This window comes from Nerophis lumbriciformis, linkage group LG10 (genome assembly GCF_033978685.3).
Source record: "Nerophis lumbriciformis linkage group LG10, RoL_Nlum_v2.1, whole genome shotgun sequence".
NCBI lineage: Eukaryota > Metazoa > Chordata > Actinopteri > Syngnathiformes > Syngnathidae > Nerophis > Nerophis lumbriciformis.
The window spans coordinates 52267293-52280691 of NC_084557.2; the positions used below are offsets into that span (position 1 = coordinate 52267293).

The window sequence follows — 13399 nt, forward strand, 5'->3', positions numbered from 1 at the left end:
TTACAATCAATGCAAGTCATCAGAATCAGGTAATACACCAACTTATATTCTTGTCTTCATGAAAGAAAGGAATCTATATGTGTTAAACATGCATGTATATTCATTAAAACACCTTTAACATGTAAACAAAAACGGCAAAATAAATAAATATAAGTTATATACTGTGTATATATATATATATATATAAATGTGTGTATGTATATATATATATATATATATATATATATATAAAAGTGTGTATATATATGTATGTGTGTATGTGTATATATATATATATATTAGAGATGCGCGGTTTGCGGGCACAACCGCGGAGTCCGCGGATTATCCGCGGATCGGGCGGATGAAATTTAAAAAAATTAGATTTTATCCGCGGGTCGGGTCGGGTCGGGTCTGTCGGTTGAAATAAAAAAAAATTAGATTTTAAATAGATTCAGGCGGGTGGCAGTTAAACCAATTGGGAATTATATATACATAGTTAAATGTTGTTACCCACATACGAAAAACGAGCAGGCACCTGCTGCATATGCCACAACAGAAGAAAAAAAAAAAGAAGAGATGGACACTTTTACGGAGCGGAGAAGGCCCCCGACGCCTCGCCGGGGTCTGGGACTGAGGCCCCTTCCCCCGAGAGGGCCCCACCGGGAGCCGTAGCTGAGGCGATCCGCGAGAAGGGCCCGACGCACGTCCAGAGTCACCACAGCGCCCACCGCACCGACACCCCGCCTCGTCCGCCTACGCCGCGGCCGGCGTCACGCGCAGCAGGTAAGCAGCTTACCTGCCCGCCACCCCCGTGGCCGGGGGCTCGTAACAGGGGTCACTCCGCGCGCTCCGCCCGCGCAGCTTACCTGCCCGCCACCCTTGTTGCCGGGGGCGCGTAACAGGGGTCACTCCGCGTGCAGTGCGCTCACGAAAGGGGTGGGGCTCACCCTGGTTGATATAGACAGCAGCTAGGACGGTGGCCATGGAAGTCGGAACCCGCTAAGGAGTGTGTAACAACCCACCTGCCGAATCAACTAGCCCTGAAAATGGATGGCGCTGGAGCGTCGGGCACATACCCGGCCGTCGCCGGCAGCGAGACGCGCTTGGAGGTGCGCTCAGCGCGGCTCCCATATGATTGCGCACTGGTGTGCGTCTGGGTCGTGACAGCGTGGCACGCGAATGTCTGTACTGCATTGGATCAGTCTCCTTTCTTTAACAGGCAAAAGCTTTATAACCTCACTAATGCCTTGCATCGTCTATATTAGATATATAACAACGGGCGGGTGCGGGCGGATGCGGTTCTGATCAAATGTTAGATCGGGTGGATTGCGGATGGTTGACGACTTTCTGATGCGGTTGCGGATGAAATAATTGCCTATCCGCGCATCTCTAATATATTTATATATATATATATATATATATGTGTGTGTGTGTATATATGATATGTGTGTGTATGTTACTCATCAGTTACTCAGTACTTGAGTAGTTTTTTCACAACATACTTTTTACTTTTACTCAAGTAAATATTTGGGTGACTACTCCTTACTTTTACTTGAGTAATAAATCTCTAAAGTAACAGTACTCTTACTTGAGTACAATTTCTGGCTACTCTACCCACCTCTGCTTATAACTCATCTTAATGAAGTTTTCTTCCACTGAGTTGATAAGTGTGAGGTTGTTCCTCCTCCTTGCTTCTCATCCTCCAATCAGACCTTATAAATAAGAAAGCCTCCAGCCCCTTGAGAGCAACGCCACTCATTCCATTTTTTTATCTTATTTTTATTCGGATGTCCTCAGGAAAGACAATATATAAGTCACTTACGGTACAATTACTTTGGAGAAAAAAAACAAAAAAACGTTTGTATTAAATTGACGCACCTTGTTCCTGTGAGACTGAACCCAGGGGGGACCTTTGGGGAGTCTCGCCGTCATGAGTGCGCTCCTGCCGGCGTGGACGTGCCTGCTGCTCGGCCTCCTGCCCCTGGAGCTCTACACCCGGAGTCTGACCCACCATACCCTCGGTGCCAGGGACAGGTAGACACGCTTTAATAACGTCATTCGTTGACATCTTATTTAGTATTATTGACTAGTTTCATCGTCAATATTTGAATATATCATTTATACCACCAATTACCTGAGTCATGTTTTGTTAGGACCCCCAACGAGGTTTCCCTGATGATGCCGCGCTCATATTCAGAAAAATAGTTTGACTCTTTGTTTTTTCTCTCAATATACAAACTGAACGTTTATATAAATGACGTAAAACAAATTGGGTTATGGTATAGCAGCAAAAAAAAAAACACGAATAAGGTCGAGATACAGTATCTTTTGCTGAGCATAGATATCATAATGATATACATGATTTATGAACAGGCACTCACCTGGAGCCTCATTTCGGTGAAGACAAACTTTGCCATTAATTAAGGCCTTTTTTTAATTGGAACAATGCAATGCAGTAATATATTGCATTGTTTTGCAACCTTTTTTGAGCCAAGGCACATTTTTTGCGTTGAAAAAACGGTTGACAGTAAAAAGTTGTTGTCGCAATTGTTGGATATGACTTTAAAGCATAACCAAGCATGCATCACTATAGCTCTTGTCTCAAAGTAGGTGTACTGTCACCACCTGTCACATCACACCTTGACTTATTTGGAGTTTTTTGCTGTTTTCCTGTGTGGAGTGTTTTACTTCTTGTCTTGCGCTCCTATTTTGGTGGCTTTTTCTCTTTTTTTGGTATTTTCCTGGAGCAGTTTCATGTCTTCCTTTGAGCGATATTCCCCACACTTGCTTTGTTTTAGCAATCAAGAATATTTCAGTTGTTTTTATCCTTCTTTGTGGGGACATTGTTGATTGTCATGTTCGGATGTACTTTGCTCCACAGTAAGTCTTTGCTGTCGTCCAGCATTCTGTTTTTGTTTACTTTGAAGCCAGTTCAGTTTTAGTTTTGTTCTGCATAGCCTTCCCTAAGCTTCAATGCCTTTTCTTAGGGGCACTCACCTTTTGTTTATTTTTGGTTTAAGCATTAGACACCTTTTTACCTGCATCCTGCCTCCCTCTATTTCCGACATCTACAAAGCAATTACACTAAATTGGCCCTAGTGTGTGGGTGTGAGTGTGAATGTTGTCTGTCTATCTGTGTTGGCCCTGCGATGAGGTGGCGACTTGTCCAGGGTGTACCCCGCCTTCCGCCCGATTGTAGCTGAGATAGGCTCCAGCGCCCCCCGCGACCCCAAAGGGAATAAGCGGTAGAAAATGGATGGAAAGCAATTACCTACCGGCTGCCACCTACTGATATGGAAGAGTATTACATGGTTACTCTGCCGCGCTCTAGACAGCACCGACACTCAACAACAACACATCATTTGCAGACTATAATTACTGGTTTGCAAAAAATATTTTTAACCCATCCATCCATCCATCTTCTTCCGCTTATCCGAGGTCGGGTCGCGGGGGCAGCAGCCTAAGCAGGGAAGCCCAGACTTCCCTCTCCCCAGCCACTTCGTCCAGCTCCTCCTGGGGGATCCCGAGGCGTTCCCAGGCCAGCCGGGAGACATAGTCTTCCCAGCGTGTCCTGGGTCTTCCCCGTGGCCTCCTACCGGTCGGACGTGCCCTAAACACCTCCCGAGGGAGGCGTTCGGGTGGCATCCTGACCAGATGCCCGAACCACCTCATCTGACTCCTCTCGATGTGGAGGAGCAGCGGCTTTACTTTGAGCTCCCCCCGGATGACAGAGCTTCTCACCCTATCTCTAAGGGAGAGCCCCGCCACCCGGCGGAGGAAACTCATTTCGGCCGCTTGTACCCGTGATCTTGTCCTTTCGGTCATAACCCAAAGCTCATGACCATAGGTGAGGATGGGAACGTAGATCGACCGGTAAATTGAGAGCTTTGCCTTCCGGCTCAGCTCCTTCTTCACCACAACGGATCGATACAGCGTCCGCATTACTGAAGATGCCGCACCGATCCGCCTGTCGATCTCACGATCCACTCTTCCCTCACTCGTGAACAAGACTCCAAGGTACTTGAACTCCTCCACTTGGGGCAGGGTCTCCTCCCCAACCCGAAGATGGCATTCCACCCTTTTCCGGGCGAGAACCATGGACTCGGACTTGGAGGTGCTGATTCTCATCCCAGTCGCTTCACACTCGGCTGCGAACCGATCCAGCGAGAGCTGAAGATCCTGGCCAGATGAAGCCATCAGGACCACATCATCTGCAAAAAGCAGAGACCTAATCCTGCAGCCACCAAACCAGATCCCCTCAACGCCTTGACTGTGCCTAGAAATTCTGTCCATAAAAGTTATGAACAGAATCGGTGACAAAGGGCAACCTTGGCGGAGTCCAACCCTCACTGGAAACGTGTCCGACTTACTACCGGCAATGCGGACCAAGCTCTGACACTGATCATACAGGGAGCGGACCGCCAAAATCAGACAGTCCGATACCCCATACTCTCTGAGCACTCCCCACAGGACTTCCCGAGGGACACGGTCGAATGCCTTCTCCAAGTCCACAAAACACATGTAGACTGGTTGGGCAAACTCCCATGCACCCTCAAGGACCCTGCCGAGAGTATAGAGCTGGTCCACAGTTACACGACCAGGACGAAAACCACACTGTTCCTCCTGAATCCGAGGTTGGACTATCCGGCGTAGCCTCCTCTCCAGTACACCTGAATAGACCTTACCGGGAAGGCTGAGGAGTGTGATCCCACGATAGTTAGAACACACCCTCCGGTTCCCCTTCTTAAAGAGAGGAACCACCACCCCGGTCTGCCAATCCAGAGGTACCGCCCCCGATGTCCACGCGATGCTGCAGAGTCTTGTCAACCAAGACAGCCCCACAGCATCCAGAGCCTTAAGGAACTCCGGGCGGATCTCATCCACCCCCAGGGCCTTGCCACCGAGGAGCTTTTTAACTACCTCAGCAACCTCAGCCCCAGAAATAGAAGAGCCCACCACAGATTCCCCAGGCACTGCTTCCTCATAGGAAGACGTGTTGGTGGGATTGAGGAGGTCTTCGAAGTATTCCCTCCACCGATCCACAACTTACATAATATATCACGGCAGTACAGTGGTTGAAAAACACTGATATATTGTACAAAACCAAACAGAAACAACATTTACTACCTAGTAATAATAACAAATATAAAAATACATTTTAAGTTCTTGACATTCATCACACATGACGGTTACATTGATATGTTTATATTAATAGGGGCGGTATAGCTCGGTTGGTAGAGCGGCCGTGCCAGCAACTTGAGGGTTCCAGGTTCGATCCCTGCTTCCACCGTCCTAGTCACTGCCGTTGTGTCCTTGGGCAAGACACTTTACCCACCTGCTCCCAGTGCCCCACCCACACTGCTTTAAATGTAACTTAGATATTGGCTTTCACTATGTAAAGCGCTTTGAGTCACTAGAGAAAAGCGCTATATAAATATGATTCACTTCACTTCATTAGTGCTGTCGAATGATACATTATTCTAAAGTAATCAAACTTTTGAATTTAGATTAATCATTAACGAGCAAAAGTTAAATTAACTTTAAAAAAAATACCCCAATATTTGTACACAAATGCAATCGTAGGTCAGAATGTCACAGAAACAGTTTAAAAAAAATGTTTTACTGGAAAGCACGTCATTATTTGATTAAAACTTGTGAACATTTTAGCTGAAGGTCCGTCGGGGTGTAAGTGAAGTTTGTAGGGCGGTTTTCAAAGGGTCGACGATCGGACTATCAATCAGAACACACTGCCTCGACCCGGAGGTGTAGCTCTCCTCTTGGGAAAGGTAATGATCCTTTCCTCTGGTTCACATACAGAAACTCTGTTACAACTTTTACAACTAAATTGCTCACGGACAGTCATTCTGAGTACCATCTCAGTAAAGACGTGGCTCTTCAAGTGCCACCATAATCATTAACAATAAAACACAGTAGCGTAGTAGACCTAAGTATACATTAAAACAAAACCGACGTTTACCGTATTTTCCGCACTATTAGCCGCACCTAAAAACCACAAATTTACTCAAAAGCTGACAGTGCGGCTTATAACCCGGTGCGCTTTATATATGGATTAATATTAAGATTCATTTTCATAAAGTTTCGGTCTCGCAACTACGGTAAACAGCCGCCATCTTTTTTCCCCGTAGTAGAGGAAGTGCTTCTTCTTCTACGCAAGCAACCGCCAAGGTAAGCACCCGCCCCCATAGAACAGGAAGCGCTTCTTCTTCTACTGTAAGCAACCACCCGCCCGCGTAGAAGAAGAAGAAGAAGCGTGCGGATATTACGTTTCATTTCCTTTGTGTGTTTACATCTGTAAAGACCACAAAATGGCTCCTACTAAGCGACAGGTTTCCGGTTCATGAAAAGACGCAATCTCTCCATCCGCACACGGACTACTATTTCACAGCAACTGCCTAAAGACTTTCAAGAAAAGCTGGCTACTTTCCGTGCATATTGTAAAAACAAGATAGCTGAAAAAAGGATCCGGCCAGAGAACATTATCAACATGGACGAGGTTCCACTGACTTTTGATATTCCTGTGAACCGCACTGTGGATACAACGGGAGCACGTACGGTGAATATTCGCACCACAGGGAATGAGAAGTCATCCTTCACTGTGGTTCTAGCTTGCCATGCTAATGGCCAGAAACTTCCACCCATGGTGATATTCAAAAGGAAGACCTTGCCAAAAGAGACCTTTCCAGCCGGCGTCATCATAAAAGCTAACTCGAAGGGATGGATGGATGAAGAAAAGATGAGCGAGTGGTTAAGGTAAGTTTACGCGAAGAGGCCGGGTGGCTTTTTTCACGCAGCTCCGTCCATGTTGATATACGACTCCATGCGCGCCCACATCACGCTGGTTTTTAATATATTATTAAAGTTTGACTGACCTATCTGACTGTTTTTTTGACATTCCTTTAGCACAGTTAGATGCGGCTTATAACACGGGGCGGCTTATAGGTGGACAACGTTTTGAAATATGCCGTTCATTGAAGGCGCGGCTTATAACCCAGGGCGCCTTATGGTGCGGAAAATACGGTAGTTTTAATTTGATAAATTGCTTTAGTTTGACTAATTTAGAATAATGTATCATTCGACAACACTAATATAAACATATCAATGTAACCGTCATGTGTGATGAATGTTCTAAAAATTTATTTTTATATTTATTATTATTACCGTATTTTTCGGACTATAAGTCGCAGTTTTTTTCATAGTTTGGCCGGGCTCCAGAGCGACTTATATATGTTTTTTCCTTCTTTATTATGCATTTTCGGCAGGTGCAACTTATACTCCGGTGCGACTTATACTCCGAAAAATACGGTACTTGGTAGTAAATGTTGTTTCTGTTTGGTTTTGTACAATATATTACTGCATTGCATTGTTCCAATTAAAAGAAGGCCTTCATTAATGGCAAAGTTTGTCTTCACCGACATGAGGCTCCAGGTGAGTGCCTGTTCATAAATCATGTATATCATTATATCTACGCTCAGCACGACCTTATTCATGTTTTTGCTGCTATACCATAACCCAATTTGTTTTACGTCATTTATATAAACTTTCAGTTTGTATATTGAGAGAAAAAACAAGAGTCAAAGTATTTTTCTGAATCATCATCGGCGGTCACTCGAATGAGTATGACGATCCTCCTGGTAGGGGTGTATCCCTTTATGGAGGATGCCTGTGCGTGACTTAGTTTAACGTGGGGAGACTGGTGCACAGACAGTCACCACACCATTCTTGACAGAATCGGGTCAGGGTCCAGTGGCATGGAGTCCAAGACAACCGGGGACCCTTTTCTGCTGCAGCCTTCTTCCGCCATCGCAGTCGTTGTGGTAGTTCTTAAATCTACCGTCTTCCCCCTGCTCCTCCGTTGAGGCATACTTGCCAACCTTGAGACCTCCGATTTTGGGAGGTGGGGGTGGGGGGCGTGGTCGGGGGTGGAGCGGGGCGTAGTTGGGGGCGTGGTTAAGAGGGGAGGAGTATATTCACAGCTAGAATTCACCAAGTCAAGTATTTCATACATATACATATTAGAGATGCGCGGATAGGCAATTATTTCATCCGCAACCGCATCAGAAAGTCGTCAACCATCCGCCATCCACCCGATGTAACATTTGATCAGAACCGCACCCGCCCGTTGTTATATATCTAATATAGACGATGCAAGGCATTAGTGAGGTTATAAAGCTTTTGCCTGTTAAAGAAAGGAGACTGATCCAATGCAGCACAGACATTCGCGTGCCACGCTGTCACGACCCAGACGCACACCAGTGCGCAATCATATGGGAGCCGCGCTGAGCGCACCTCCAAGCGCGTCTCGCTGCCGGCGACGGCCGGGTATGGTCCCGACGCTCCAGCGCCATCCATTTTCAGGGCTAGTTGATTCGGCAGGTGGGTTGTTACACACTCCTTAGCGGGTTCCGACTTCCATGGCCACCGTCCTGCTGTCTATATCAACCAGGGTGAGCCCCACCCCTTTCGTGAGCGCACTGCGCGCGGAGTGACCCCTGTTACGCGCCCCCGGCAACAGGGGTGGCGGGCAGGTAAGCTGCGCGGGCGGAGTGACCCCTGTTACGAGCCCCCGGCCACGGGGGTGGCGGGCAGGTAAGCTGCTTACCTGCTGCGCGTGACGCCGGCCGCGGCGAAGGCGGACGAGGCGGGGTGTCGGTGCGGTGGGCGCGGTGGTGACCCTGGACGTGCGTCGGGCCCTTCTCGCGGATCGCCTCAGCTACGGCTCCCGGTGGGGCCCTCTCGGGGGAAGGGGCCTCGGTCCCGGACCCCGGCGAGGCGTCGGGGGCCTTCTCCGCTCCGTAAAAGTGTCCATCTCTTTTTTTTTTTCTTCTTCTGTTGTGGCATATGCTGCAGGTGCCTGCTCGTTTTTCGTATGTGGGTAACAACATTTAACTATGTATATATATTTCCCAATTGTTTTAACTGCCACCCGCCTGAATCTATTTAAAATCTAATTTTTTTTTATTTCAACCGCCCGACCCGACCCGCGGATAAAATCTAATTTTTTAAAATTTCATCCGCCCGATCCGCGGATAATCCGCGGACTCTGCGGTTGTGCCCGCAAACCGCGCATCTCTAATATACATATACATATATATATATATATATATATATATATACACATACATATATATATATACATCCTGAAAATAAGCAAACAAAACTGTGTTTGGATAATTGATACTTCAAACTTGCATAAATAAATCTTAAGGAATATAACATAACTTGGCTTCTGAGAGCTTCAAAATGTAATGAATAAAATGCTAAAGTTGTTGATAAACAAGCAATTATTTTAATAATTAAATATGGTCATTTTAAATGAATTATTATGATAATTTAAAATTAATTATTTCAAATATGTTTATTTTAATGTATAATTCTATGGCTGGATGTAATAAGGAGTCAGAAAAAATAAAAATACAATTAATTTTGATGTTTTTAGCAAAATATAGTAAAAATGTTTTTTTTGTTTTTTTTAATTAATAAATATATTTATTTTTAGGTAAGATAAACATAATTATACAATTTATCTCTAGTCTGGATGATTTAGTTCTTGTCACCCTGTTGTCCTCCCATCGTGAAAAAAGGCTGTCCTCACTCAGGTCCGCATGGAGCTGGAGGGGGCGTGGCCTCCAGCTCCGGCTGAAAATCGGGAGATTTTCGGGAGAATATTTGTCCCGGGAGGTTTTCGGGAGAGGCGCTGAATTTTGGGAGTCTCCCGGAAAATTCGGGAGGGTTGGCAAGTATGCGTTGAGGTCTTCACCGTATCCCTGGCTAGGGGGCAGTCAGGTACTAGGCCTTTGCCAAGGGCCACCTGGGGTAACAGTAGTAAAGGGGTTAACCTCCTCGTGCCCCAAGACCCCCATAGAGGAGCCTCCACTGCCGGATGCACTTTAACGTCATGCCCAGGACAATTTCTTTTTCTGAATATGAGCGGCATCATCAGGAAAACCTCATTGGGGGTCCTAACAATTATTTTTCGGAGTATAAGTCGCACCGGCCGAAAATGCATAACAAAGAAGGAAAAAAACATATATAAGTCGCACTGGAGTATAAGTCGCATTTTTTGGGGAAATGTATTTGATAAAAGCCAACAGCAAGAATAAACATTTGAAAGGCAATTTAAAATAAATGAAGAATAGTGAACAACAGGCTGAATAAGTGTACGTTATATGAGGCATAAATAAATAACCAACTGGTATGTTAACGCATACTTGCCAACCCTCCCGGATTTTCCGGGAGACTCCCGAAATTCAGCGCCTCTCCCGAAAACCTCCCGGGACAAATTTTCTCCCGAAAATCTCCCGAAATTCAGGCGGAGCTGGAGGCCACGCCCCCTCCAGCTCCATGCGGACCTGAGTGACGTGTTGACAGCCTGTTCACACGTCCGCTTTCCCACCATATAAACAGCTAATGATCGAGGGCGAGTTCTTGGTTTCTTATGTGGGTTTATTGTTAGGCAGTTTCATTAACGTCCTCCCAGCGCGGTAACAACACACAACAACAGCATTTCGTTTACGTAAAGCAGTTCGTCTGCCGTAAACAGCAATGTTGTGACACTTTTAAACTGGACAATACTGCCATCTACTGTACATGCATATGTGACCCACCCATAATGTGTCACATTTTTGTGTTGATTTATTTATTTTATTTTGTGGTTTGAATTCGTTTTTGGAGCTGTCATTACACATTTATCAGTATTCACATTGGTCAGTAGGGGGCAGTAGGGCGTTTCTTCCCAATTGAATGCTATCACCTGCAGACCGGAAGTGTCTTGTCATTCTGATGAGCGCGACCAGTCTGTGAACAATTGAAACGTCCTGTGTGCTTTTTCCTCCTGTATAACAGGTTAGTTTTGGTGAATCAACTCACTGAATAATATCCATGTGATCTTTATAAGTTTAAGTACACATTCTGATGGTGGAGCCTAACTCTAAAGTGTTTGTGAGTTGTAGTTTGTATTTGTGAATGAATCCAGTGCACAGCTGCAGTAATCAATACAAAAAGGCGACGTGAGTGCGCAATGTTTATATAGGAACTTCTGATCCTAATTCAGACTCCCAAATTAGAGCTCCCGTTTTCTTATTGATTTTATAATGTATATTTGTATAATGTGTGTGTTCTGAAATAGTGACAGAGAATAGAACAAGGATGGACAATTCAACCCTTAACTCAACAATTAGTAGATGAGTGTTATGTGTGTATATGTGTAAATAAATGAACACTGAAATTCAAGTATTTCTTTTATTTATTTATATATATATATATATAAATAAATAATAATGTATTATATATATATATATATATATATATATATATATATATATATATATATATATATATATATGTAATAAAAAAAAATATATATATATAGCTAGAATTCACTGAAAGTCAAGTATTTTTTATATATATATATATCTCTTAACCACGCCCCCAACCACGAACCCCACCCCATCCCCGACCACGCCCCCCATCCCCCAGCCCCACCTCCCGAAATCGGAGGTCTCAAGGTTGGCAAGTATGTGTTAATGTAACATATTATGGTAAGTTTGTTTTGGTCTGTCATAGTGCCTGCGTTTCAACAAATACAGTCACTGGTGACGTTCACTCCGTTCCACCAATCAGATGCAGTCACTGGTGACATTGGACCAATCAAACAGAGCCAGGTGGTCACATGACCTGACTTAAACAAGTTGAAACACTTATTGGGGTGTTACCATTTAGTGGTCAATTGAACGGAATATGTACTGTACTGTGCAATCTACTAATAAAAGTTCCAATCAATCAATCAAAAGTGTGAGGGAAAAAAGATACTTGTTTTATTTCAACCGTACCGTCAAAAGCCTCAAGACTGACCGCACATGAGGACGTTCCTGTCTTCACAATAAATAAATAAACACTGAAATTCAAGTATTTCTTTTATTTATTTATATATATATATATAAATAAATAATAATGTATTATATATATATATATATATATATATATATGTATATATATGTAATAAAAAAAAATATATATATAGCTAGAATTCACTGAAAGTCAAGTATTTTTTATATATATATATATCTTAACCACGCCCCCAACCACGAACCCCACCCCATCCCCGACCACGCCCCCCATCCCCCACCCGCACCTCCCGAAATCGGAGGTCTCAAGGTTGGCAAGTATGTGTTAACGTAATATATTATGGTAAGAGTCATTCAAATAACTACAACATATAGAACATGCTATACGTTTACCAAACAATCTGTCACTCCTAATCGCTAAATCCCATGAAATCTTATACTTCTAGTCTCTTACGTGAATTATTTGATATTTTACACTAATGTGTTCATCATTTCACACATAAGTCGCTCCTGAGTGTAAGTCGCACCCCCGGCCAAACTATGAAAAAACTGCGACTTATAGTCCGAAAAATACGGTACTGACTCAGGTAAGTGGCGGTATATAAATTATATATTCAAATATTTTTGGTCACTTCAACATTACACAGTTTAAAAAGTAACACAGTGTTTGAATATAGGAAAATAAAACAATGTACTTAAATAATTATTATAATACAAACCCTGTTTCCATATGAGTTGGGAAATTGTGTTGGATGTAAATATAAACGGAATACGATTTGCAAATCCTTTTCAAGCCATATTTAATTGAATGCACTACAAAGACAACATATTTGATGTTCAAACTCATAAACTTTATTTTTTTTTTGCAAATAATAATTAACTTAGAATTTCATGGCTGCAACACGTGCCAAAGTAGTTGGGAACGGGCATGTTCACCACTGTGTTACATGGCCTTTCCTTTTAACAACACTCAATAAACGATTGGGAACTGAGGAAAGTAATTGTTGAAGCTTTGAAAGTGGAATTATTTCCCATTCTTGTTTTATGTAGAGCTTCAGTCGTTCAACAGTCCGCTGTCGTATTTTACGCTTCATAATGCGCCACACATTTTCGATGGGAGACAGGTCTGGACTGCAGGCGGGCCAGGAAAGTACCCACACTCTTTTTTTTTTTTATGAAGCCACGCTGTTGTAACACGTGCTGAATGTGGCTTAGCATTGTCTTGCTGAAATAAGCAGGGGCGTCCATGAAAAAGACGGCGCTTAGATGGCAGCATATGTTGTTCCAAAAGCTGTATGTACCTTTCAGCATTAATGGTGCCTTCACAGATGTGTAAGTTACCCATGTCTTGGGCACTAATGCACCCCCATACCATCACACATGCTGGCTTTTGAACGATAACAGTCTGGATGGTTCGCTTCACCTTTGGTCCGGATGACACGATGTCGAATATTTCCAAAAACAATTTGAAATGTGGACTCGTCAGACCACCAGGGCCGGCCCGTGGCATAGGCCGTATAGGCAAATGCTAAGGGCGCCGTCCATCAGGGGGCGCC

At 44.1% G+C, this 13399-nt stretch overlaps 1 protein-coding gene across 1 annotated transcript in view; it reads left to right on the forward strand.

The window, feature by feature from the left end:
• Positions 1 to 1718: 1718 nt before the first annotated feature.
• adm2b (adrenomedullin 2b) overlaps positions 1719 to 13399 on the forward strand; it is a 16884-nt gene continuing 5203 nt past the window's right edge. The window contains exon 1 of the mRNA XM_061969435.2: positions 1719 to 2013. Within this exon, the coding sequence (XP_061825419.1) occupies positions 1910 to 2013 (104 nt within the window). The 5' untranslated portion in view covers positions 1719 to 1909. The remainder of the gene's footprint in view (positions 2014 to 13399) is intronic.